General features: G+C 45.0%; 1 protein-coding gene across 1 annotated transcript in view; it reads left to right on the top strand.

Annotated features, from left to right (window-relative positions):
- The window catches only part of ESPN (espin), a 68,601-nt gene that overhangs the window by 25,427 nt on the left and 16,831 nt on the right, over positions 1-26,343 (top strand). The window contains exons 7-9 of the mRNA XM_042477909.1: positions 278-543; positions 17,677-17,841; positions 18,602-18,794. Of these exons, the coding sequence (XP_042333843.1) occupies positions 278-543; positions 17,677-17,841; positions 18,602-18,794 (624 nt within the window). The remainder of the gene's footprint in view (positions 1-277; positions 544-17,676; positions 17,842-18,601; positions 18,795-26,343) is intronic.

Below are 26,343 nucleotides of genomic sequence, written 5' to 3'. Positions count from 1 at the left end.
TGAATCATTTTGTTTTACAACACATCATACAAACACAACAAATAAAATAACTGCATGTTTTCTCCAGTTTTCTTTCCCAAATCGTATCCCCTCTCCCCGTCCAAGATGGCCCTTTAGTCTCCCTTGTTCCCAGCGGACAAGTCTGGGAAGGCGGTGGGATGGAGAGAAGGGCGCCTGGTATAAATAAAGGGCGATGCAACCTTTTAAGTAATCCTATCCTATAGAACGGACTGCAGTCCAGCATCAACCTCCTCTCTCAATCTGTGTCTTCCTCCAGGGATTCCTGAGACGACCATCACTGACATGCAGACCTACATGGACATGTTGAACCCAGACATGGGGGCGGGCAAGAAGGGTGAGGAGGCCACCCTCCCTCCACCCCCAAACTTCCCTGCCCCTCCACCGCCCCCCAACTCCAAAGTGCCTCCTCCGCCCCCCGGGTATCCGGCCCCGAATCCGCCTGAAGCCCAGCACACGGCGGAGATCTATGTCCAGGCAAAGAACAACCTGCGCCACGTGGAGAGCGAAGCCCTCAAGCGAGAGGTAAGGCACAATGTAGGGTGGGGTTGTAGGGTGGCAACGGGAAGGGGCTATGGGACCTGTGCGAAATCTCAGGGGCCACAAACCCTTCATGAATCATAGAATCATAGAGTTAGAAGAGACATGGCACCCCCAGTGCAAAGCAAAAACCCCCAATGCACCCCCTCAATGTCTTCTAAGGGTCATTGGGTTGCCAGTGTGCCATGTTTCATTTATTCAGCCCAAGAGAGGCCTTTTTGTTTCTCCAAGATGTGGCCCAGGGTGCATCTCCATTGCAGAATTAATTCAGTTTGGCACAGCGTTAACTGCAAAGGCTCCATGGAATTCTGGGATTGGTACTTTGGTGAGATATCCATCCTTCGCTGTTGGAGAGCTTTGGTGCCACAACAAAGTACAAATCCCACTATTCCATAGCATGGGGGTATGAACGTGTTAGAAGGTTTAGAGCCGGCATGGTGTAGTGGTTTTAGTGTTGGACTATGACTCTGGAGACCAGGGTTCGAATGCCACATTGCCATGTAAACTCACCTGGACAAGTCACACTCTCTCAGCCTGAGAGGATGGCAATGGCAAACCACCCTCTGAAGAAATCTCACCAAGAAAAACCCAGCATAGGTTCGCCTTAGGGTCACCATAAGTCGGAAATGACTTGAAGGCACGCAACAACAACAACAAACTTGTTGGGGGTTGTGGGGTTTTTTTTTTTGCACAACTTCATGAATTTTTAGCCACGGCAGATAAATGTCTGGATGAAGTTGAAGCTCTTTCGTTTCCTGATGGAGAGATTGTGGACTGCAGATGGGAAGAAGAGGCCCTTTGTTCGGCCTCCTTGCTCATCCCCATGGCCTTGCCCCCAAAATGTGATGGCTCCGTTTGTAATTCGGTTAATTGCATGGGGGTTTTATTCCAGGAGGGGACTGGGTCCCAGCTGAAGAATGCCATGAAAAGTGCCACCTCCGCAGCTTCATTAGGAGCTTTGGTCTAGAAAAGAGAGGAAACCAAGCCCCTGCACTGAGCCAGACCATTGGTGCCTACCTAGCCCAGCATTGCCAGCTCTGACCGGTGGCAGCCATAGGTCTCTCCAGGATTTCAGGCAGGGATTTCTTCCTTTTCCCGACCTGAAAGTCCCTGGCCTTGCCTCCTGGAGATCTCCCAACCGAATAAGAGCAACTTAGGAAACTGCCCTTGCAAGCAGCCGAATGCTCAGTCTATCTAGCGTTGCCAAATATCAAGAGAGGCAAAAACCAGAGATGCGATCCAAAATGGAGACTCGTCTCAAAGTCTTCGAAGGATGGCTATTTTATTCTAGAAAAAGCCTGACGTGTTTCATCCAATGTATATTTTTATGGCCTTATAAAGTCAGGGACTTTATAAAAACAGACATACTGTAGATGGATGCCACGGCATTCCATGATAAAACATACAAAATATGCCACAACAAATATCATTGTAATTTTGGAGCCGAGAATCCCACTTTTGTGGGACAAAAAGAAACAGGTGAACGAGGCTCAAAGGTTTTTAATGTTTATTTTCAAGGGTTTCAGAGAGGATTCTTTCCTAGGATTGTTCTCTTTCCTAACTGTTCCATATTCATGATTGCTACTTACTTATGATTGCAACCCTATTGTCACCATTTTAACTTCCCCCAAACCTACTTTGCTGGGCATTGACAGCAGAAATAGGTTTCTGTTTTGCTGGCAGTTGGATACTTAACTAAGTTTGTTGATGGTTGTAGCGTGCCTTCAAGTCATTTCTGATTTATGGCGATCCTAAGGCAAACATATCACGGGGGTTTGAGGGCTCAGAGTATATGACTTGCAGTGAGTTAGTCAAACCATGATGCCACACTGGCTCTATTTAACAAAGTAGCTGATACTAAATACTTGGCCCTGGTTTATTTTGGAAAACAACCATGTCCACATTTTAAAAAAGAAACACTGGAGTTTGGGTTCCCAGGATCTTGTGGTTCTTCTGAGCCCAGATTCCAAAGACGCTTTTGCAAATGCTGCAAAAATGCTGTGCTGATCTGGCAGCAAAGGACTTGGAGGGATGTCAAAGGATGGCGATGGAGCTCCGTACATCTTGTGTGTGGATGGTGGTATCTATTCTTGATAGCTGGATTGTGTGGCACAGATACCATGCCTGGGAAACAAATATGCCCGGTCTCCAGTTTCCCTGCAATGTGACCCCTTCCCTGGCCACTCCCAACCCAGTAACAGGGCAGAGACCTTACACCTGGGCTTAGGATGAAATTCCTTATGTCCCCTCCGCTGGCAGCTTCCCTCCTTTGAATAGCAGTTACCCTTGGAAACTGGCATCTTATCCAATGGGCAGATCATTCGCTCAAGATTGCAGAGACCCATGTGAGTTTTGTCCCATTGGAGTGCTGGGTCTGCCATAAGGATTCCTGGATGCCACCTCCTTTGCCAAATAGTGCCTGGATCCCTGAAAACAAGGTGGGTAGATAGAAACAGCCTGGGACACGGATGGTCCCTTTGGGTGACCCACTCCGCCAGCCGTCACGACAGGCTCACGAACCCTTTGCACGCTCTGTACAACAAAAGCCTCCAAAATCTGTGCAAAAACTCTTCCCGTCTTGCCCCGGATGTGGATGTCCTCAAAATGAGGAAAGACACTGATCACAATCCTTGCTGGGACAGTGTGAAACTATTTTGCACTTTTTCGGGGGTTGTGTAAGAGTGTCTCTAGTCGTTTTTGCAAACACACACACACACACACACACACACACCACTTTCTCTCACACTCTTTGTGGGTGGGGAGAGCCTTCACCATTGCACTCAAAGTCTTAAGAACCCTTTTGCACAATCATTTGCACAAGTGTGAGTTTGAATGCAGGGAGGGCAAGAGGAGATTTCCCCCCAAATAAGGATGAGACTTCCTACTGCCTTCAGATGTCTAGCATTTCAGCGATTTAGAAATACATTTGAGGAACTCAAGGTATGAACAGTGTTCCAGTATCTCACCAGATACAACGCTATTGAAGGAAAACGCCGTTTCTGGGGAACAGAGTTTTTATTTGTGTAAGAGAATATAACAATCTTTAGGAAAAACAGATGCGATGTCGATTGAGGTTGGACAAGAAACAGGATTTCTATTTGTGGGAGCAAATATGATAGCTATATAGATATCTAATGATATCCATATTGTTCTGATATCAGAAATGATTGATAACATCCTCCCTCATTTCCTGTGCTAATCTGCCCGAAATTTTAGTTTTTTCCTATTAGACAGTTTTAAATGTTGATGTTTAATCTCTCTTTATGGGGTCATCACTGTTTTTATGGTTGGGGGAGGGTTGGAGTTTTGGGGGTTTTGAATTGTAAATTTTAATTGTTTGATGTTTTAATTATACTGTTGGAATCTGCTTTGATTCCTTGTGAAATAGTGGAATACAAATATATTATTATTATTATTATTAATTATTATTATTAAATGAAATCCACTTTGCCTCCCTCCCAGTAGCTAGGCTCTGAAACTCTTCTGTGTTATATTTATGATGCATATCCATTCCTAGAAGCAGCTTTTCCTAGCTTTGCTCCTTTTCAGATCCCAGAACCAAACCAGAATTTGTTAGCCCACAAACCTGAAGTCCCGACTTGGCAAAGGGAAGCCTTTCCGCATGGCTCTTTCTGGTAAACTGGCCTTCTGAGGCCCTGGACCAGTTCCCCAAATCGGTCCCCTTGGTGTGCGTATGCGTGCCAGACATATACTAGGAGCAGTGACACAGAAATTACATAGTACGACAGACAATGGCCCCAAATCCTCCTGCATGAATGCATTTTGAGCATGCAAGAGAGCCTGCTCCCCATCCACATCTTTGCTCAGTTACTCATGCAAAATGTTGATATCAGAAATGCTGGGAAGTTTCATGCCGTGGCTGCAGAAGAGAAAAGGGAGCAAAAGCATATACTTTCTCCTTTTCTTCACCTGCAATTGCATCAGCTCAACCGTTGATAGTCTGGCAAGGATTGAGGTCAAGTGAGAGGAGACCCCATCCCTGGTCCTTCTCATTCCTGGGGATTGCTGGTCCTCCAAGGCTTAGAGGGGTCTGTTTCTGGAGCCAAAGAAAGATTTTGCTTCTCAGATTAGGAACTCATTTTTCCTTTGCCAACGTTTCACAGATGCAAAGCAGGACACATGGGGACAAGCAAGATCAGAGTGTGGTCAAGAAGGCAAAGGTTATGAATGAGAAAGAAGAGAGAGGCCAGGAGCGGCTGCAGCAGGTTGCTTTTGCCTCAGCTTCCTGGGATCAAGATCCTGCCCTCTCCTCTTCTCCCTGCAGAGTAAACTGAATGCAAACTGTCTTTGCATTTTGAATTCAGTTTGCAGCAGTTGCAGTAAGCAAAGACAAAAAAGGGGGAATGTGGGGGGAGGAGAGAGAAACTGGGACATTTCCAAAGCGGCTGGAAAAGTGGGATGAACTGAGACTGCCCCTGCCAAACTGGGACAGTTGGGCGGTCTCTGTGTGAGCATCTTGAAGTCACCTGTGGATTTAAGGTGACACCCCCCCCCATGGATTTCTTTGGGTTTTCTTAGGCAAGGAACCCTCAGAGGTGGTTTTGCCAGGTCCTTCCTCTGAAATGTCACCTAAAGCAACTGGTGTTTGTTGGTGGTCTCCCATCCAAGTATTATCCAGTGCTTGACCCCACATAGCTTCTGAGATCGGAAAGGAATCTGGTGCCAGTTTAGCGGATTTTGGCCTCTTGTTTGTGTCTGCGCCTTCAAGTCATCTGTCAAGCTGTGAATTTTGTAGGCTTTTCTTAGTAAGGAGCCCTCAGAGATTATTTTTGCGCTCTGAAATAGAGCCTCTGGCGCCTGGGATTCCTGGGCGGTCTCCCATCCAAGGGCTAACCAGGGCTGACCTTGCTGATCTGGTGTCTTTAGAAGATTTCGCAGGGTATGCGGTGCAAAAACAGTGATGAGAGAGAGGTCTCTCGCATCCCTCTTTGAAAAGGCCTTGCTCTGGGTTGCGGAAACAAAAGCCCCGTCTGTCCCCAGCCTTCGAAGAGGGAGATGCGGGAGGACAATGGCAGAATTAACCCAGATAATGATCCCTGCAGCTGGAGGCTCATTAACTATTGAGTACTTCTTCTTTCAGTGTGGATTAAGGGAAGAGGAAACCGTCCGGAGGAAAGCAGGCGGAAAGAGAGAAAGAAAGAAAGAAAGGCAGGGTTGGGAAAGACGGTGATGCTCCGGGTGGGAAAGCCAGCACCAGCAACAAGGGCTGCGTCCGCACTGCAGAACTGATCCAGTTTGTCACCACTTTAACTGCCATGGTGCCATGTTGTGGGATGCTGCGATTTGTTGTTTGTTGCGGTGCCAGAGACAGAGAAGCTCGCAAAACTCCAGATCCATAGCACTGAGCTGTGGCCATTAAGGCGACATCAGACTGGATTATTTCTGCAGTGCAGATGCAACCAAAAGGGGCTGAGTTTCTTTTGGACTGGGTTTACGGTCGCCATAGAGTCTCACTCCAGATTTAGAAAGAGCCAGCGTCATGTCATGGTTTGAGTGTTGGACACTGGGAGACCAGGGTTCGAATCTCCACTCAACAATACTCTCTCAGCCTCAGAGGGAAGCAAACCTGGACAAACCGTACCAAATAAACTCCTTAGGGTCACCATAAAAGTCAGAAAGGACTTGGTGGCACAGAACAACAGCAACAACCAGATCTAGGAATATCATTGTGTCCTTGTTACCAAAAAACAAATGATAGAATTAGCTTGTTACAGATAACTATGCTATTCCTTGTTTGTAACGTGTTTATTGCAAGTGCCGCTTTTTGTTTCCATGAACTTGGAAGTAGTATGTTAATAGTCTCATCAAAGGTAACAGTCTCAAAGGGGCTGCTACAAGATCCCTTTGCATAACGTTAAAAAGAAAGTAAATAGTGGGACCAATGTCTAGTAACAAGATATTTATTCCTTCTGTAACAAAGCCAGGCTGATATTGCTAGATCTGGAGTCAGATTTTATCCCTATTCCTATTATGTTTCTAATGCAACACACAGGTTGGAATCATGTTAATTTGTCTTAATTTATGTGTAAATTCCCCTCTGGAAGGAATTGGCCATTTTTGTCCAAAGAAAGGCATCTATATTCAGGTTGTGGCCGTACAGTTGGGCATGTGGTGCCTTTTGCGCATGTTTGCATTCATGTGCATTGTTGTGGGTTGAGGGTTGGTTTTGCAATGCTGCAGTTTAATAACAAGACAAGCACAATTATTGCATAACTCCAAAAATAGAGAGCTATATTCTGTTTCTTTCTAGTTACTTTTCCTGGATGTTAAAGGTTTTTTAGAGATGCTTTTCCTGGACATTTAAGGTATTTTAAAGGTGCTTTTGGCAGACTTTTTCATGCTTTTCCTGGGTGTTTAAAATAACATTTTAGAGATGCTTTGCTAGACTTTTTCATGTTTTATGCCGTTCTCTCCTTAATCCTACACTCCTGCCTTTGAAAGAATTAGTTTCACCGTAAGCAAAGAAAGCTACTTATTGGAACTCTTGCTCACAAGATGCAAAAGGAGAATAAAAATCTCTGTATTGACTTGAAGGCACACAACACCAACAAATGCAGCCAGACACACCAAAATAGTGCAATCCAATATAACAGATTATTTACCTTGGGAAATAAGCATGTTTCCAAAGAGAAGTTTGCTCTGAGGCCTAGGAGTTTATCATTTGGGACAAATCCTGTGCAGAAACTAGATTTAAAGTAAAAACACGTGACACAAAACACAATTTCACATGACATTTGGTGTTAACCCAAATAGAAAGTAGAAAAACCCTGCAAATAAGGGTTGTTTTTCAGACGACGTTTGTGTGAAAGAGAAATAATGTGAAAATAACCTGCTCCTTTTTGCATCTGGGAAATTCCAAAAGTAGAAAGGAGTGGCTTTTGTTGGCTTTCTTTTTGGGTTATTTCCGTGTTATTTCTCTTTCCACAAATGCCTCTGAAAAACAACCTGCGTTTGTGGATGTTTAGTGGATTTTAAATCCCGTTTCTGGAGGGGATTTGCCTCCGTCTGATGAACTCCTGCTTTATTCCAGTGGGCCAGGCAAAAAGTGAAAGAATCTCTTCCTGGCGCAACTGTATCCATAAAGGCACATGCAACTGCTGCGCACTGATGCTGATGGCGGTGTGTTATGTCCCTTAGATGGGGACACACAGAAGGATGTTTGTGAGACAGGTTCAGAGCCTTGTTGTCTAATAACTGTTTGTTGGGGCCAGAAACTATTGAACACCTCTCCTTCTCCGTTGCGTCTGGGTCTGGCTTCTCCTGCCTCGGCAGCTGGGTTTATGCAAAGCACATTTGCATGGATGCTGCCGGAAAGAGTCCCACTTCTGCAAAGGCCACGGAAAGGTGTGAATGCAGACGCCTCCATTCCTGCTCCCTGCCGAATTTCTCATTTAGGAGATTGCAGGGCGGATGAAGTTACTGGCCGGCAGGATGCAGCGGCCGGTGTCCAGTTGCCCTGACACCCAAGTCAGCACCATCACTGCAGAGAACACGCGGTCCCAAACCCTTGCACCTGGCTTGCGCCTTCTTTGCATGGGGAAACTGGCCAGGAGAAAGGGAAGCCTTTCCCAACCCTGAGATCTCACCATCTTGTCCAGGAGATTTGGCTCCTCTGTGACACAATGTGGAAATCCTCAGCAACTTCATTGAGTATGCAAGGACAAAGAACATCTGTCCTTTTCTTCCCACTGTGAGAAAAATAATCTGTACTCTTCCCATATTCACATGTCTCAGTGTTTTCAGTCTGCTTCATTTTCTCCTACTTTCTCATTCCCTTTCACTTCTGTTTCTCCTTTCTCTTCCTTTCTTACTCTTTCTGACTCTCCTTCGCTTCATCGCTTCCAACCCTTTTGATGATTTCTTTCCTTTTCTCCATCTCTTCTTTCCATCCCCACATGCAAAAACTGAACTTTTGAGGAGCAGTTTAAGGGTTTCAACCCTTTTGGATTGTTCCTCTAAAGTTGGGACTCAAAACTGGGCTGGATTCAGGCTGTTCCCCAATTGCCCTCCTTGAACACCTTTGCTTGGATTAAACCATCTGTTTGGATCAGAGGCGAAATCTTCATTCTCTGTGCAACTCAAGAGAGCATCCACTGCTAGCTGTCTTGGCCATATAGCAAATCCAGCAACATCAAAAACCCACCAAACAGTGATGCCTTTAGTGAGCCAACCAAAATGCACAAAATACATGCTGCAAGCTTTTGTTGTTGTTTGAACATTTATTAAAATACATACAAGTTTCACAGACAAAGCACAAACACAAAAGTTATCACTCACCACATCAAAAAACATTTCTACTATACAAACAAAATCACTGATATAGTTATTGGTTAAAAGCAATTCTCAGCTTAACTTTGAATATTCGGAAGTTATTTCTTTACTCTTTCCAATCAAATATCTACTTTTTAACAAGTTTCCTTGTTAATCATCTATCCTATATTGACTCAATAGCTAAAGAAAACATTTTAATCTTATACATTTACTCTTGAGTCTTTATATAAAGTAATCATTTTGTTTTAATAATGAATTTGACTAATTACGCCAAGGAATTATGTTTCCAATCTTAATGTGTTATTCACCTTTTTAAAAACATCAGACCAATCTCTTTGAAAGTGGTCCAGCGATTTGTCTCTCAACAAACACTGCAAGCTTTCGAAGCGTCACTGGCTTCTCCTTCATCGGGCAAAGTGTCAAAAGCCAAGCAAAGAGGGGTGAAAATGGAAGACGCAAGCCTATGGCTGACGTCTTCAATTGCTTTCCCCCCTCCTGTATGGCTTTTAACACCTTGAGCTGACGAAGAAGCCAATGAAGCTTGGAAAGCTTGACACTTGTATTTTGTGCATTTTGGTCGGTCCAATAAATGGGTCACTGTGAAGCCGAAGGCTTTCCTGGCTGGCATCCATAGTTTTTTGGGGGGGTTTGGGGCTCTGGCCATGTTTTGGAAGAGTTTATTCCTGACATTTCGCCTGCATCTGTGGCTTTGGCGTCTCCAGAGAAATAAACTCTTCTAGAATATGGCCACATAACCTGAAACCCCCCCCACCAATATATATATATATATATATAAATGAATCACTGTTGGGTGGACTTTTGATGCAATTGGATGCGCAGCTCAAGGTTTAGTTGGCTTTCTGAGCTGGCCTTCGGCCAGGGCCTTTCAAATTAGGTCTCCCTTTCCTTGTCTCTTTTTAAATGGGTATTTATTATTAAAAAGCATTATTATTATTATTATTATTATTATTATTATTTATTTATTTCTGTAGTGCTATAAATGTACACAGGGCTGTACATATTGATCAAATCAACAAAAATAACAAAAATTAAAAAGCAATAGTGATCTTTTGCACATCCGAGTTCTCATAGTCTCCAAATGCTCTTATAAACGAATGGAAAAGGCTCCCCCGGTGAGGTGAGCGAATGGGTGGGATGGAGGATTGGCCCCCAGCCTCGCAACCTGCCTTCAATGCACCTGGCCCTTTTCATTCGGAGCTTACCTGGCACCCAGGTATGATCTTTACTTAGGGCTTGGTGGAGAGAGAAAGTGAGAGATGGCCCTGCCCTGGGATTGGCCGCTGGGCCGGAGTGATGTCACCGAAGGGGGAGCGGATAGGTTCAGGTGGGGCCCTGTAACCGGAGAAGGCGGGTCGAGTGTCCCAGGTGTGCAGAGGGCAGGTGTCAGGTGACACTCAGCCTCCAGGCAGCTGGGCTTCAGGTGGACTGGGACTGGCGCTTCTCTGCACAGGTAAGGGATGGTTTTTAGATATATATGTGTGTGCCTTCGTGTCTGTGCATATGTATCCACGCATGCATTCCTGTATGTATTGCTACAGGCCAAAGACGGGGTTCCAAACATGCATCCCTTGTGTTACCTGGCAGCTCTCCTGCAAACCCCTTGCTGACACAGGAGAGCTGCCAGGTAACACAAGGGATGCATATCCTACCAAGGCATACATGCCTGGAACCCCATCTGTAGCAAATACATACACGAATGCATGTTTGTGTATGTATGTGGAATGGCTGTTACACATTTGTGGATGGCCACAAAAGGGACACAGCGTGCGTGTCTGGATGGTGTTTTTAAATGAATGTCTTTTGAGTCCAGCTTTGCATCTTATCACTTGCAAAGGAGTTGTAGTTGCTTTGGGTCGAACCTGAGATGCATTTCTGCAAATGCCTCCAGCCACTTGTTGTGCAGAATGAAAGGAAAGTAAAACTAGAGAACTGTGTGAGCTAAAAGGGTGAGCGGTCAAGTCTTTCAGGGCTTCAGCTTTGGTTGTTGTTGTTGTTGTTGTTGTTGTTATTATTATGCTTTATTTATATAATGCACAGTGCTGTACATACAAACAATAAAATAGATAAGAGTAAACCTGCCCATTTGGTGGGTGTTTCTTTTTTTCTGAGGCTGAAAGATAAGGCTGGGGTACATTGCAGTATTCTTGGGAAGGGGAGAAGGAATGCTTTCCTTGAAAGTTTAGAACTGTGTGCTTTTATTGTTAAGTAAAGTGTTCTTTGCAAAGCAATAGAAATGGATGTGGCAAGAAGAAGGGAGAGAAAAGGCTCCCCGAAACTCAGAGAAACCATCGTTTGGCAAGAAGGCCCTAATCCAGAAAGTGCTGGGTCCTCTGTACTTTGTATGGATTGTATGAAAAGTGGCAGCGAAGACGAGGACCCAAGTTTGGAAATGTTACTTTTGAGGCTACAACTCCCAGAATCCCCAGCCCAGCATGGCCTGTATTTCCCCCCAAGACGAGAACCATGAAAGCCCCTTCCTTTCCCCAAGGCACCTTGACATGGTGAGCAAGACAGTAAAGTTCACCAGAGAAATGCAGCCGCATCCCTCCAATAATCAAGAAGAAATATCTGTAGATCCTTTGTTTCCCTCTTTTTCTCATTTACTGTACTTGCCTTTGTTTTCTGGAAGAGGCTAAACTGAAGGCAAAACCAAAGGAGACCGGAGGGGCTAATGTTGGCTTTTGGGTTAAGGCTGCAGTAAATCTACTTTGGGTTTTATGCTGGACTTGGAAGTGTCCAAAGTTTTGAGCCTCAGCATCTCCTTGGGTTTCGTTTGTTTTCAGTGAAACTCGGCTTCACTGCAGCCCTGAAAGGGACTCACAATTTGGAGGATGCACCATTCTTATCTTGCTTTGCAAAGCTGCGTAATATCTCCCTTCTCCAACCATAAATACGTCAGAGTCACCTTGATATATTTGCTGGGAACCAGAGCTGCAAAGATCTCCTTTCTGATTCTGTTGGGAATGAGTAACAAGGATTATTCTCGCCTGTTTTAAAGCAGAGTTTGGGTGGGAAGTAGCTTCCTTTGGGGGAACAAATAACAGCTTTTCTGGTTTGTGTGTGTGTACATTTTTGTATTTTATTTTACCTTTGACAGATATCCATATGAATTATTCCCTTCTTTACAAATATAACCACCATTTCACCTTGATTCCACCTGTCCTCATCCATTCATTCCCGAATCCATATACATCATAGTCAGTCATCACAAATATGATCCACGTTTCAAAGTGCTTTTGTCACTCAAAATGCAGAAATGGTCAGAAATTCCAGAGAAATTGTGTTTTTAGATCCAGAACTGGCATGGATTGTGTAAATTTGGGGCCTCCAAAGCTCTCCAAATGTATCGTCTTTGATTTATTTTCCACTTGTTAGTCCAAACTTTATGCGCTAGCTTTCAGATAAAGTTATGGATCTTTCTATCTCTGTCTCTAGCTTGGTATAGAAAGAAAGAACAGAAAGTAACTACTGGGTCCCTACTGCACAGAATCATAGAATCATAGAGTCATTGAGTTGGAAGAGACCCCAAGAAGGGCCATCCAGTCCAACCCCATCGTGCCATGCAGGAAATCTCAATCAGAGCATTCCCCACTGACGGATGGCCATCCAGCCTCTGTTTAAATACCTCTCAGGGACGTAGCCAAGGGGGGGGGGGTCTTTGGGGCCCGGCCCCCCCCTCCCATTAGGAAAAGGAATGGGGTGTGCTGCTGCGCCGCCGCACCCAAGCCCCATTATAATGGTGGCACTTAGTCTGGACCCCCCCCCCCCTTCCTAAAATCCTGGCTACGTCCCTGGACCTCTAAGCAAACTACACATCACTGGGTGCCTTAGGATGGATTTAGAGCACTTGATGCAGTGCCAAGCTGCAATTTTTCTTTGCTGGAGATGCACCCCATGTTTATTGCAAAACTGTTTTAAATATTGGTTGGTTATTGAAGATCACAGCAGCCACTCTTTGAGGTTTTTTGAAAGAAAGAGAGTCATAAAACTAGAGGTATAGGATGTCCTGTCGATCTTCCTTTAGAGCCAGGAGGGCAAGGTGAACCGGCGTAAAAAGGGGGCCATTTTGAAGGGAATAATTCCCTTTGAGAATGCATAAGTTGGAAATGACATAGAAGAAGTGGGGCAATCCTAGCCCCTGGGGGCTGCATTTGGCCCACAAGCTGGTGTTCTAGCCATCTGTCCTCAAGACTCCATGGGCCAACCTTTGCCAGGAAGGGGGAGAAATGAATTGCTTCTCCTGGAAGCCAAGGGAGCAGCCATTTCTCTTTTAAATAAGAGTGGAGCCACACGGCCACATTGCAGCCGTTCGGTACCACTTAACTGTCGAAAGTATATCCCACAGAAACCTGCAATTTGTAACTGGGGAAGTATTGAGGATTTTCTTTAGTCTGCCCCTCCCGCGCCTCCTCTCCGGCTACAGCATTAGAGACGTTCTCCAGCGTTGCAATGTCTCAAAATGCACACTTTCCTGGAGGAGGAAGGGCTCCATGCCCTCTGTGCAATGCGCGGCTTGTTTGTTTCTGTTCAGACTTCCTCCCTCCCCTCCCTCCCATGCAGGTGAGAGAGTCCAGTTGTGCACAGTGTCACAATCATCTGCATGTGTGGCTTCCTGGCTGGGTGTGTGTTGTGCGGACAGAGCAACCCAAGTTAAGGGAGAAGGGTGAGTGTGATAATGGAGAGGGAATTTGATCCAGTTCTGAAGGAAGAGGTGGCGGCAATGGAGGAGATAGATGAATGAATGATGATGATGATGATGATGATGATGATGATGATGTCATCTGCAGAATCAGAGAATCTTATGAGCTGGAGGGGACCCCCAGAATAACAGTGACTTGGGATCCAGAGGCATGTTCCCATTCAAGAGATGTGTAAGCCAAGTGGCTCTGAATCGGAGAGGCCCAGAGTCAACTCTTGTCTCTTCCAAGGAACTTGGTGCATGCATTTTCTCCTCTGCAGTAGTCCCACCTTACAGGGGTATTGTGGGGATTACAGGAAGCACTTTGGAATACTGTTTTGCTTTTTGTTCTGTTATTTGAAATACAAATGGAATATCTCTGAGGGTGTGGGTTCTCCTTCGCCGGGGGATTTTAAGCAGAGGTTGGACCCACACTTGTGTTCAGGGGTGCCTTAGTTCTGGGTTTTCTGCACAGCAGAGGTCTGGGCTGGATAACCCTATTTTAAATTTAATTTATATATATATAGAGAGCGAGCGAGATGGATAGATAGATAGAGAGAGAGAGAGAGAGAGCGCAATAACAGGGGATTAATTGTACTCATGAACAAGAGATAACTGATTCTATTTGTTTTCATTGCCAAAAGAAGATAATGGCAGAATTAATTGTGAAGTATTTGCTCACATGAATCAATGATGAATTAATCAAGAGTTAATAAAATAGAAATGGAATTAAGACAGGTATATTGTAGGAAGGTCAGTAACTACTGTACTGCTTTGTCTCTCTGTGTTTAAACAGAGGCTGGATGTCTCCTTCTAAAGGTGCATCTCCACTGTAGAAATAATGCAGTTTGGCACCACTTGAACTGCCATGGCTCTGTCCTGTGAAAGCCTGGGATTTGTAGTTTAGTGAGGCACTAGAGGCAAAAGATTTTGTGAAACTGCAAATCCCAGGATCCTATCGGGCAGAGTGACATCAAGTGTCAAACTGCATTATTTCTACAGCGGAGATGCTTTAGCTCTTGATGGCTGCAACTGGCAGCAGAGGGTTGGAATAGACTATCTTTGGGGGTACTTCCAGTTTTAGGGTTGTATAATTGTGACTCTTGTTTTTGTTAAGCCCAATCCCACACATACTTCTTTTCCCACAACTGGAATAGCTATTGGTTTACGTTGGCAAAATAGCCAGCTTCTGAGCTCCATGGAGCATTGCTTCAGCCAGGAGGAGTTTTTAATATGGAGAGCAAGGGGAATGGTCTGGACTCCCTAAATCCAGGCCTGAGAAACGCCAGGCCAGGCATTAAAATGCGGGTGTCTGCCTTCATGCGCGCACACACAACTCACACACAGCCATTCATTGCAAAAGGACGCCTTTGTTATTTAAGAAGTGGGGATGGAGAGCTGTGGGACAGATAGAACTGGGCTGCTGGGGTTTTTGCAAAGGGATAAGCTGTCCATGATAATCCTCCAGGCCTCTGTTTCTGAATTTAAATCTGGAGGTTTGGAGGATGCAAAAACAAGGCAAAGAGGGAGGGAAAGTTCAGTTTGCTCCTTCTGAAAGAGGGGGATCTGGGACCTGTAGTCCAGAAAGTAATGTTTCCAAGCTCTTGCTGCACTTCTTTTCCATGCAAGGGCACCAGGACAGACCTTAGGGTTGCCATAAGTTGGAAACACATTGATGGCGCACAGTGACAATAAGTCCCAGAACCCAACAGCCAATAGGTCAAAGAAGTAATATTTGCAATCCCTGGAGAAGAGAATTGAGTTCTAAATGGAACAAAATGGAGGGGTATATATATTTCCCATATGGGGTATATGGACTTTCTGATGCTGGCCTGTCTAGCTTTCATTCTATATGATGCAATCTCAGGGCAAGATACAGTAAAGGCACTTTGACCAATTTAAATAGAATAGGATAGAAGTCATTTAAACTGATTAAAGGGATACAGTTGTCAAACAGCTGGACAAGTTTAAAGAAAAACTAACGAATATCAGTTAAAACAGCCTGAAAACCATTAAAAACCATCAGTGATAAAAACCAGTCAGCAGCAACGATATAATAATAATAATAATAATAATAATAATAATAATAATAATAATGCATTCCAAATGTAAAAGGGAATATATTCCAATATTATTCCTTGGGCTTCACCAAGCAAAAATAAGGTGTAGGAGGGTTGTTGTTGTTCTTATACTCCTTCACCTTATTTTTGCTTGCAGAATCCCAAGGAATAACATTGGGATGCATTTCTTAACCAGATGGGTTCCAAAGGTTATAAATCATCATCCTCATCACCACCATCGTCATCGTTGTCATCATCATCATATCTTATTTTTTGCCTAGAGAATCACAAGTAATAACATTGGAATACATTTGGAGTCAATGTAACGTAGGCGTTTATCACATTGGGGAAAATTTCAATATTAAAGAGAGATTAAAGCACATTTAATGCATCCTACAAACAAAGTGAAAATGGCAAGTAATTGCACAAATGCTTATCACACGCAGTTGCGCAAATAAAGCGATATCAGAAATGCATTGTTGCTAAAACCCCAAAAGTAAAAAGATGAATGTTAATGCTTCTTTGTGACCACTTAAATTAAATGGTGGGTTTTGCGTGATGGCACATAAAATTGTTTTGCGTAATTACGTGATTTTTCTGGGATATTCATGGGATAAACTCCCGATCTCCTTTTTGTGATGGGCTCAGTAGAGAGGGAAAGGCGCTTCCTTGGCCTGGAGATGAGAGACAGCAAGGAGCTTTACACTGAGGCCCCATTCATACTGGGGTAAAAGACATGGAGGGAACTGGGATGATCCGGATGCCCCTCCCCCGAATTGCTCCGTTAGCAAGTGCCCACTACAAATTGAAATCGAATGCATTTTGACAGAAATCGAATGCATTCTGTAGATTGGGCGCTGCCAATCAAGCTATCGTCATGGTGACGTTTGCAGGGCATCGGGGAAAGTCTCCTCCCTTTTTAAAGAGCCAGGCACAGGGGTTTCAGCGGCTGAAGCAGGGAGAGAGATGCCTCTCTCTCTCTCTCTCTCTCTCTCTTTTTTAATAAACCTGTGGGCTTTTGGGTCAGATCTGCCCCTGTCCCAGGCAGAGGATGCTTTTAAAAGCAACATTAGCTTTCCCTTTGCTTCCCTTGCTGTATCTGCTCAAGAAGACAAATCATTCGCATATTTGCTCAAAAAAAATTGGTAAAAATGTAACATTGATTGTTTGCAACATTTGTAGCTTCTCCCTCTGCAAGTGCAAGCCTGGCTCCATCTGCCTCTGGAATAGAAACCATGCGCATGTGCGCATGTGCGCTCAAAAAAAATGGTTAAAAATTAAACATACATTCTGCCATATAAACCATGCGCAGGTGCACTAAAAAAATATGGTTAAAAATTAAATATACATTCTGCCATATAAACCATGCGTAGGTGCGCTCAAAAAAAATGGTTAAAAATTAAACATACATTCTGGAATAGAAATTGTTTGCATTTGAAAAGGGGGGGGGTTTGCCTGACATGAGCTCCGTTCATCCTCCTGCAAGGGAAGGAATGCCTAGTGACAGAGGGCTTTGGGCAGGGGATGCAGGGAAAAGAGGCTCCTAAAGAATGCCTTCCCTTGCTCCCTTCTGCCCAGGGCTCTTTCCTCCTCCCCCTCCCCTCCGATGAGGGGAGGAAATGCCTTGCCCTTTGCCCACCCTCTGACCTCAAATCCCTCCCTCAATTTGCCTCGATCGTGATCGGTGCCAAGTTCTTATTCCCAGGACCCGGGGTTTTTAAAAAGAAACGGCATTTGCGCCGATTTCAAAAGACCCGCGCTAGGGGCCATTTAACACGGAACGGGTGTGCAAGCCCCGGATTCGCTTGTGTGAGATTCGGGGTGAGTAGGAACTTCACGTGATTGAATCGGTTTCAAAACCGATTTTTTTTGTAATGTGAATGAGCCCTGAGTTTTAACCTTTTCAAAGGTTTCCCTTAAGGAACCTTGGAGCTGGGTGAACCAGTTGCTTTCCTTGGGCCTCAGTGTGCCTCTCTGTGAAATGGGTTGAAGGGCACTGCAAAATGGCGAGATTTCCATGGCTCCGTCGTCTGGTAGTAAAACTGCTCTGGCGTCTTGGTCTTTCAGCTCACGTCGCTTGAGAGCAGCCCTGAACTGCGCCGCGTCGACTCCAGCCGGAAATCGAGAAGCTTCAACAAGCAGCCCAGCACCGGGGATTACTACAAACACCTGGGTAGCGGAAACACCGGAGATCAGGCCGGGAACAACCCCGCGATGGCGCACAGCGAGGAGGTGAGCTACTAGGGAACACTGCCCTCCTTCCTTCTGGCCTGGTTCCTTTGCTAAACATCTCCTCCTGGCCCTTTGGCAGGCCTTCCCACAGCATCTGCCCTCCACCATTCAGATCCGGTTGGACTGCAACTCCCATCGCTCCTCAGCATTGGCTGTGTTGACTGGGAGCTCTGGAGGAATGCATGGTCCCCAACGAAGGAAACTGGCCTCCGTTACACTTGCAGGTGCATGGATTATATGTGTCTGAGACCAATTTTTAAACTGTTACATCTCAATATTAGGAGGAACTTCATTAAAGTAAGGTCTGCTTGACAGTGGAAGAGGCTCCCTTGGAAAATGGTGGATTCTCCCTCCTTGGAGGTCTTTAAGCAGAGGCTGGATGGCCTTCTGTCAATGGAGATGCTTTGACGGAGAGTTCCTGCATGGCAGAAGACCCTTGGGGTCTCTTCCAATTCTATGGTCCTATAATTCTATGATTCTAGTGAATTGCTTTTAAATTACCATCTTAGTAGAAAAGGGTAATTCTTTGCTTTTTACCCTGAGTGCTAGCTGGAGTTTTCTAGGTTTCATTATCCTTTCTAGGAAAGCTGTTTCTTCAAACTGAAACTGCTGTGACACACTGGCTCTTTATTCCTGTTGGTGCATCTCCTGTTTAGTAAATGCCAGACCTATGGGGTATTGAAATGGACCGGGCACTTGGTGGAGTTGGCATTACAGTGTTTTAGATTAATTCCTCTGCGCCTGTCTCTCTTCTTCCAAGGCATCCCTTCCATCCAACGACAGCGTGCAAAATGGGAGCCCAGTGGAGAACCCTCCTTCTGGGGAGATGCCTCCTCCTCCTCCTCCGCCGCCTCTTCCGGAGGGGGCCTGCTCCCCACCGCCCCCCCCTCCGCTGCCGACAGAGCATCACCCATCATCCACCAGCCAGCGCCGGTCCTCATCCTCCACCGGAAGTAAGTCTCGGGGCTTCTCAGGGCAAAGAGGGTGGCGCCCACACTGCTTCCTTAAACTGGTTTCACAACTGTTTCCTCACTGAATGGGTTGCAGAGATGAAGTCACCCATGTGCATTTTGCTTTGCGCATTGAGGAGATGCATCACAAGTTGCTCCCTGCCACACAACTCCTGCACAACGCCATTGCCTGAAGGTGGAATTTCCGCTCCCATAGTTTTTGTGTTTGGAAGAAGAATATTCATTATTTCCCCCCTTTTTTATATAAATTTAATTTTTAAACAAAACATCATGTAGAACAACAACTGTTCTCTTGTCTTTAACAATTCTAACATTTTAAGTCTGTTCCTCCCCAAGATCCATAATTGACTCTATACCACATATTCTAATAAATTCAACCTATAATCCCCTTCATCCCTAATAGATGCTGCTAAAAGCCTGGGTTTCATTTTAAATGGTACCATCAGGGCCTCAAAACTATTTGTTGGCTTTGCTTTCCCCTGGCGCTTGTATTATTATTATTATTATTATTATTATTATTATTATGAACTCAGTCTTGCTAGAGAGGTTAAAAACAACAGAAATGGCTTTTTTGGATATGTCCGCAGCAAAAGGAAGAAGAAGGAAATGGTAGGTTCACTGCGTGGAGAAGATGGCAAAATGCTAACAGAAGACAGAGAAAAGGCTGAGTTACTTAAGACCTTCTTTGCCTCAGTCTTCTCAGAAAAGGCAAAGGATGCTCAACCTGAGGATAATGGAGCAGAGGACAGAAAAGAGGAATTTCAGCACAGAATAAGTAAAGAGATAGTAGAGAAATACCTTGTTAATCTAAATGAATTTAAGTCTCCGGGACCAGATGAACTCCATCCAAGGGTATTAAAAGAACTGGCAAATGTAATATCGGAGCCATTGGCAATAATACTCTTTGAGGACTCCTGGAGAACAGGAGAAATCCCAGCAGAATGGGGGAGGGCAAACGTTGTCCCCATCTTCAAAAAAGGGGAAAAAGAAGATCCCAACAATGATCCTCCAGTTAGTCTGAGATCAATCCCAGGAAAGATTCTGGAGCAGATCATTAAACAGAGAGTCTGTGAACATCTAGAAGGTAATGCCATCATCACAAAAAGTCAACACGGGTTTCAGAGAAAGAAGTCATGCCAGACAAACCTGATCGCCCTCTTTGATAAAATGACCAGCTTGGTAGATGAAGGGAATGCTGTGGATATAGTATATCTTGATTTCAGTAAGGCCTTTGACAAAGTTCCCCATGACATTCTTGCAAACAAGCTTGTAAAATGTGGGTTAGACAAGGCAACTGTTACATGGATTTGTAACTGGTTGACCGGCCGAACCCAACGGATGGTCAGCCATGGCTCCATTTCATCCTGGAGAGAAGTGACCAGTGGCGTGTCCGGTGGGGCTCTGTGGTTTTTCTGATATCCGTATTAGTCTCATCTTCTGTGGGTCATACTTGAGGGCCCAACGTTTTCATCCAGACTTTCTGTCCTGTTTCTTTTTAGCTTCTCTCGTTTTTTTTTCCAAATTTGTGAAGTGCGATCCTTTTCTATTCCTTTTCATAGCTCCCACCATATTACACAATCCTAGACATTTGGCAGCTTTTAAACTTCGAGTTCAAAAGATAAACATCTTTCCCTACAACAGTCATAAAACCTTAAAGCTAGAGAGGCCCCTTCCCCACCACCTTTCCCTTCTCCTTTTGTGTCGTGTCTTTTTAGATTGTAAGCCTGAGGGCAGGGAACCGTCCAATTAAAAAGGTTGTATGTACAGCGCTGTGTAAATTTACAGCGCTTTATAAATAAAGGTTAATAATAATAATAATAATAATAATAATAATAATAATAATAAAGCATTTTTTAAATTTTTACTGTACTAGAGCTATTATACTTTTCTTCCCCACTTCTATGAGAGATATTCTGCAACCAGAGACCAGACTTTTCCATATTTGTTTACGGTTTCGTCCTTCATCCGTCTGGCTAAACTCACATTTGCTGGACCCCGCTTGTGCTTTTAGGGGTCCGGTTTCCAAATGGTACCATCGGGGCCTGAAAACTATCTCTTGGCTTTGCTTTGCCCTTCAATTGTTTTCCAGCCTTCCTTTCCGTGTCTCTTCCCCATGTTTCAAAGTCCACCAGATCCAGCGCTGAGTACTGACATGTGGAAGCAGAAGTGCTGCTGAAATGACAGGGGAAAGTCCAGGGAAAGGAGGGGGATATTTCTCTATTCTGGTCTAAATCCTGCCTTCGGTTGTATAGAAGCAAGCGTGGACACACTGCAAAGGATGCATTGCAGGTTGAGTTGCAGAAGGGGTTCGTTTTTGTTGGTGGCAATAATAAAGATGTGTTTATTTATTTATTTATTAATATAGAGTGGGAGAACCCCTTTGCCCCTCTTTCCCATTGATCCAGTGACCTCTGATCTTGGGTCCAGCTCTGCCCTTTTTCCCTGCTTGGCTTGGATAAGGCAAACAGACAGGTTCCTGCCCTCCTCCGGAGCCTGCATTTTACTTTTCCTGATCTCTGTCATGGCAGCCATGCCAGTGCGCACCGGCTGATCTTCCCATCTTCTTTGACCTTATTGCAGGAGAGGAGTTCTCCATTCGGAAGCCATGATGCGTAAGTCCAGTGGGGTCATTTTGCCAGATTTGTTTGTGTATAGACACATAAGGGATGTCTGGTGTTCCACATCAGCTACTTAATCTGCATCCATACTTGCAGAAATAATCCACCCAGGTTTGCTGTTGCCATCTCCAGAGGCTGAGAGATTGTGACTTGTCCATGGTCACCCAATGGGTTTCCATGGCCTGACTTGGTCTCCAGCATTGTATTGCAATGCATCAAGCTGGCTCTCTTTTCCCTCTTGTTCATTTGCAAAGGGACCCCAATGCTCATATAGTCTAACCCTTCCACAGCTAAATCATCCCTAAGAGATGAGTATTCACCCTGTATTTAAAACCCTCCAAGGTGCTAATTCTGATCAGATCTACTCTGCAACAACCTTCACTCCCTTTTGTTCTTGCAAAGTAACCCTGGAAGCTCTAGTTCTGTCACCAGTCTCTGGTTCCCAGTCTTGTCCCTATCCGTCCTCGGCTCTTAAATACATTAGCGTCTGTTTCCTTTCGCAAAAGGCTTTGGGGGCCTGAAATATTGATGGGAGCTTAATCTTCCGCCTTTTGTGCCGGGTGGTTACCTGTCACCCCACCCAGTGCTAAGCCTGCATTATTTAGTGCCAAGGGAGGGACTGGGACTCTAGAAACCGGCCTGGTTTGTAACATGGGAATGGCAACATGGTGGCTCTGCACATTTCATCTGCAAATGTGCAAACGGCGGTTCAATCTGTCCCCTTCTCTCTTGGCTTGAAATTCAGGGGGCTTGATGTAGGTGTTTTAGACAAAATGCAAGCTGTATGGTTCTTGTTCTGGTTTCTAAATACACTGTTAGTGACTGAGGTCCTATTATCAATGAGGCAAAGCGTATCAGAGGAGGTTTGCCATTGAGGCTGAGAGAGTGTGACTCAACCAAGGTCACTCTGTGGGTTTCATGGCTGAGCTGGGAATCGAACTCTGGTCCAACACTCAAACCACTAGGCCATGCTGGCTCTTGAGGATGTCAGTCTGTGCCTTTATTCCTCCCATCTGCCAACTTGCCAGCTCTGAGTTCCTTCTTGCAAAATGCACCACCAAGACGGGGTTTTTGCTCTGCCCACTGGTCCTGGCTGTCTCTCTGTTCCCCCCAGAAGCTCCCTGTGGCTGAGAGGGTCATTCCTCCAGGAAACATAATTAGAAAAATCCCCCCAGACCCCTGCTTGCCTTTGCCAATCCGTCCCCCTCCCCGTCCCAGGTTTCCTGCCTGCCTCCCTGCTTAGCTCATGCACAGTGTGCCTTTTGTTTATGCTCATATGCTCAGCATTAGCTGGACACGTGAACGTCCGTCAAGCCTTTGGGCTCGGGCGGCTTATTAGGCTCCTAGCTTGGCAGGCGTTCAACACGTTGCGCTTATTAGCCCTGGATCCCGGGGGATTTGGGGTTTCAAGCCGGCTGCTTAGGAGCATGTGGGTCTCCCAGAGTGGGCCATTCGCACCCGCCAGCTTTTGTCCTTGGGCTTCTTCCTCTGAGACCCCTGCCTTGGTGAGGCCAGGAGGGTGAGAACCAGGCCATTGTGCCGTGAGTGCCATTCCCTTCCATACGCAACCCGGGCATGGCTTGCTAGGGGCCTGTCACCTCCGATCTGCATGGCCCAGGAGGATGGATGGTGTCTGCACAGAGAGCCAGAGAGTTGTCCTCCGGTCCTGGCTGCTCAGGAGCATTGGGGCTGTGCACTCCGGGCCACGCTGAAGCACGCCACAGCGCAAGGCAAGTATCTCACCTGTGGCCGGCAAAGTCCCTAAGTGGTTCATTGCCCCGCGGTAGCATCTTTAGCAGCGTAATCCCTTCTCCCCTGCAGTGCAAGGTCAGGAGAAGTCTCTGGCTAGGAATTCGGAGGGAGAAAAGGTGGGCTTCATACCAAGGGGGCTGGTGCGGGGTTTGGAGAGGCCGGGGTGCTTTTGGGCACCACCAGAGTCTGCCCGAAATGGGATCACCGTGACCCCAGGTGAGCTCTGTGCCTCTCAAAAGTGGGGAGGAGTGCTCTCTCACCTGGCTAACTCTCATATCCCTGACCTCCTCCTGGCACCTGTCTTTATCCCTTCTTAACCTCTACCTGCCTGTTTGCTCACACCTGAGTGCCAAGCGTTCTGGTGTGGCAGGAAGAGGTGAGAGCAAGAGAGCGATGCAGAGGAGATGTTGGCATGGGCTGCCAAGGAGACGCTCCTGAAAGGTCTGTGAGGGAAGCCTGGTTTTAGTTTGGAGGCCCAGGACACACCGAGACCCTCATCTGGGCTCTGGCTTGGACCTTTCCCATGTGAGTGTTGCCGTCTTCCTCTGCCCTCCGCCATTGCAGAAGGCTGTGGGTGCCCTGATGGGCTTTGGCTTTGCGGCCGTGAGAAGCGGGCTTTATTTCTCCCATGCTGGGAGACCTGTGCCAGGAAGATCTTCTGGGGAGATCCGTCTGGGACCAGGCGCTCCTTGCTTGCTCCCTGCCAACTTCAACACTGGCATTGAGATCAGATCCCTGCTGGACTTAATGGATTTCCAGCTTCCACCAGGATGGGATGACTGTACTGGCACAGCTGACAGACCGCATGAAGAGATAATCACCTCCATGTTTCGCGGTTCCATTTGTGTCTTTTTCGGGAAGTTCCTTACTTGGTTGCTTTGCTTTTTATGGATCTAGTGGTTTGGAGCAGGGGCAAGATCTTTTGGGCAGCTTGAGGGCACATCGTCCTGGGAGAAAACATCATTCCACCCCAGATTCACTGTGTGCAACAGGAAAGTGGTGTAAAATTATTGAAATTTCTGTGGTGGATCGGTGGGGACTTCCATGGGTACTGCAACATGTTCAGTTGTTGCAAAGCGTTGCCTATGATGGTGGAGGTTTGCTAATGGAAAGTCAGGGATGGACATGCCAGGGATTCCCGCCTCCGTCCCCTAATCTGAAGCCCTGCTTTCTTTTTTATTCCATGTACAGGGTGCTTTATAGTCCCCACTAGATTTCTATGTGCAGGACATTTTATGAGCCATGTCCAGTTTTCCTCTTCTCACTTTTCTTTGCAAGTTAATTTTATTTTTCCCCCCATGTTAACTAATATTTGTAACGTTTTCAAATAAACAGATTTGTAATATTCATATTCCAACATTCTTAACATTTTTCACATTACACCTTCTTTAAGCTTAATTTCACAATCCGTTTGGAGGTTTCTCTTCTTCCTATTATATCTTTTTATCAAAGAAATTTACAACTTGTCAAATAATACAGACATATTTCCCACTCATCTTAAAGACCCAGGTTCAAAATATAACTCTTACATACAATTGTTCTAACACAAAGCTTACTCTTTACTTCTGCTATTATATATTCTACAACATATTTATCTATTTTTCTCTTCTTCATTCATTTACAAAATGTTGATTGTTCTGATTATTCTTAAAAGACACTTTAGAGTAAAAAGCATGCTTTGAGTAATTTCCAAGAGGGTTTTTCCTTTAATTTTGTGCCATTCTTATATGAATCTTAAGATCTCTTTCCCCCAAACACAAAAGATATATGCAAACACCAGCTAACACGATGAGCTTTTTTAATTTAAACTTCGTTGTTATTCTTGTTTTGTGCGTCCAAGTTGTTTCCAACATAACAGCAGTCCTAAACCAACCTTCTCACTGGTTTTCCTTGGCCAAATTTGTTCAGAGGAGTTTGCCCCATTGCCTTCCTTTGAGGCGGTCGCTTTTGACACCAAATTCTTTTCTAAAACACTGTGACGTATTGTATTAGTTTAAATTGTATGGTTTTAATTGCTTTTACCTTTTTTAACTGTACTGTTTTAAACAATAATAATAATAATAATAATAATAATAATAATAATAATAAATTTATTTATGTTTCCTCGCCTCTCCCAGTGGATCGAAGCGGGGTTACAGATTAAATAACAACACAAGTGTTTACATCAAAATGCAGTTAAAAGCAGCTAAAAACAATAACATATCCAACATCAGACAATAACAGTAGCATCAACAAGCAAGGCAGGGATCATACACAGACAGGGCATCTCATGCATATCAGGGAGGTCTTCATATCAGGGGGGGGACTTCATATCAGGGGGACTTCATATTAGGGAGGGTCTTCATATCAGGGGGGTATGCTCGGCTAAAAAGCTCGGTTTTAACCGCTTTTCTAAATGTCTCTAGTGAGGTTGCCGAGTGGATCTCCTCAAGGAGACTGTTCCAGATTCTCGGAGCTGTTGTTGAAAATGCTCTTTGCGAAGTAGCAACATACGTCGAGGTTGCTATTTCCAATAGGTTCTTACCCGATGTTCTAAGAGTGCGGGACGGATTATATAGGGAGATGCGTTCCCATAAGTAACTTGGGCCCAAGCCATGTAGGGCTTTATAGGTCATAACCAACACCTTGTCCTGTGCCTGGAAGCAAATAGAGAGCCAGTGAAGATCTTTTAAGAGAGGTGTAATATGATCGAACCTTGATGAGCCGGTGACCAATCTGGCTGCCATATTTTGCACTAACTGAAGCTTCCGAACTTGGTACAAGGGTAGCCCCATGTAAAGCGCATTACAGAAATCTAGGCGAGAGGTTACCAGGGCATGTACCACCATTTCAAGGTCTCTTCGGTCTGCTTTAATATTGTTTATGGGTTATGTGTTGATTATATAATGTGCTATGTATTTTTATTCCTTTTATTGTAACCCACCTCAATCCGTAGGGGGAGGTGGGATAATAATAATAATAATAAGAAGAAGAAGAAGAAGAAGTTTTAATTCCACTTGTCACTTTTGTAAGTTTTTAAATTGTACTGTGCTTTTGAGTTCTACTTTTGGGGGGGAAAGCAGGATATAAATAAAGATGATGATGATGATGATGATGATGATGATGATGATGATGATGATGATGATGATGATGATGATGATGATGATGATGATGATGATGGC

Source organism: Sceloporus undulatus, chromosome 7, assembly GCF_019175285.1.
Source record: "Sceloporus undulatus isolate JIND9_A2432 ecotype Alabama chromosome 7, SceUnd_v1.1, whole genome shotgun sequence".
Lineage (NCBI taxonomy): Eukaryota > Metazoa > Chordata > Lepidosauria > Squamata > Phrynosomatidae > Sceloporus > Sceloporus undulatus.
This window is presented reverse-complemented; position numbering and strand designations above follow the sequence as displayed.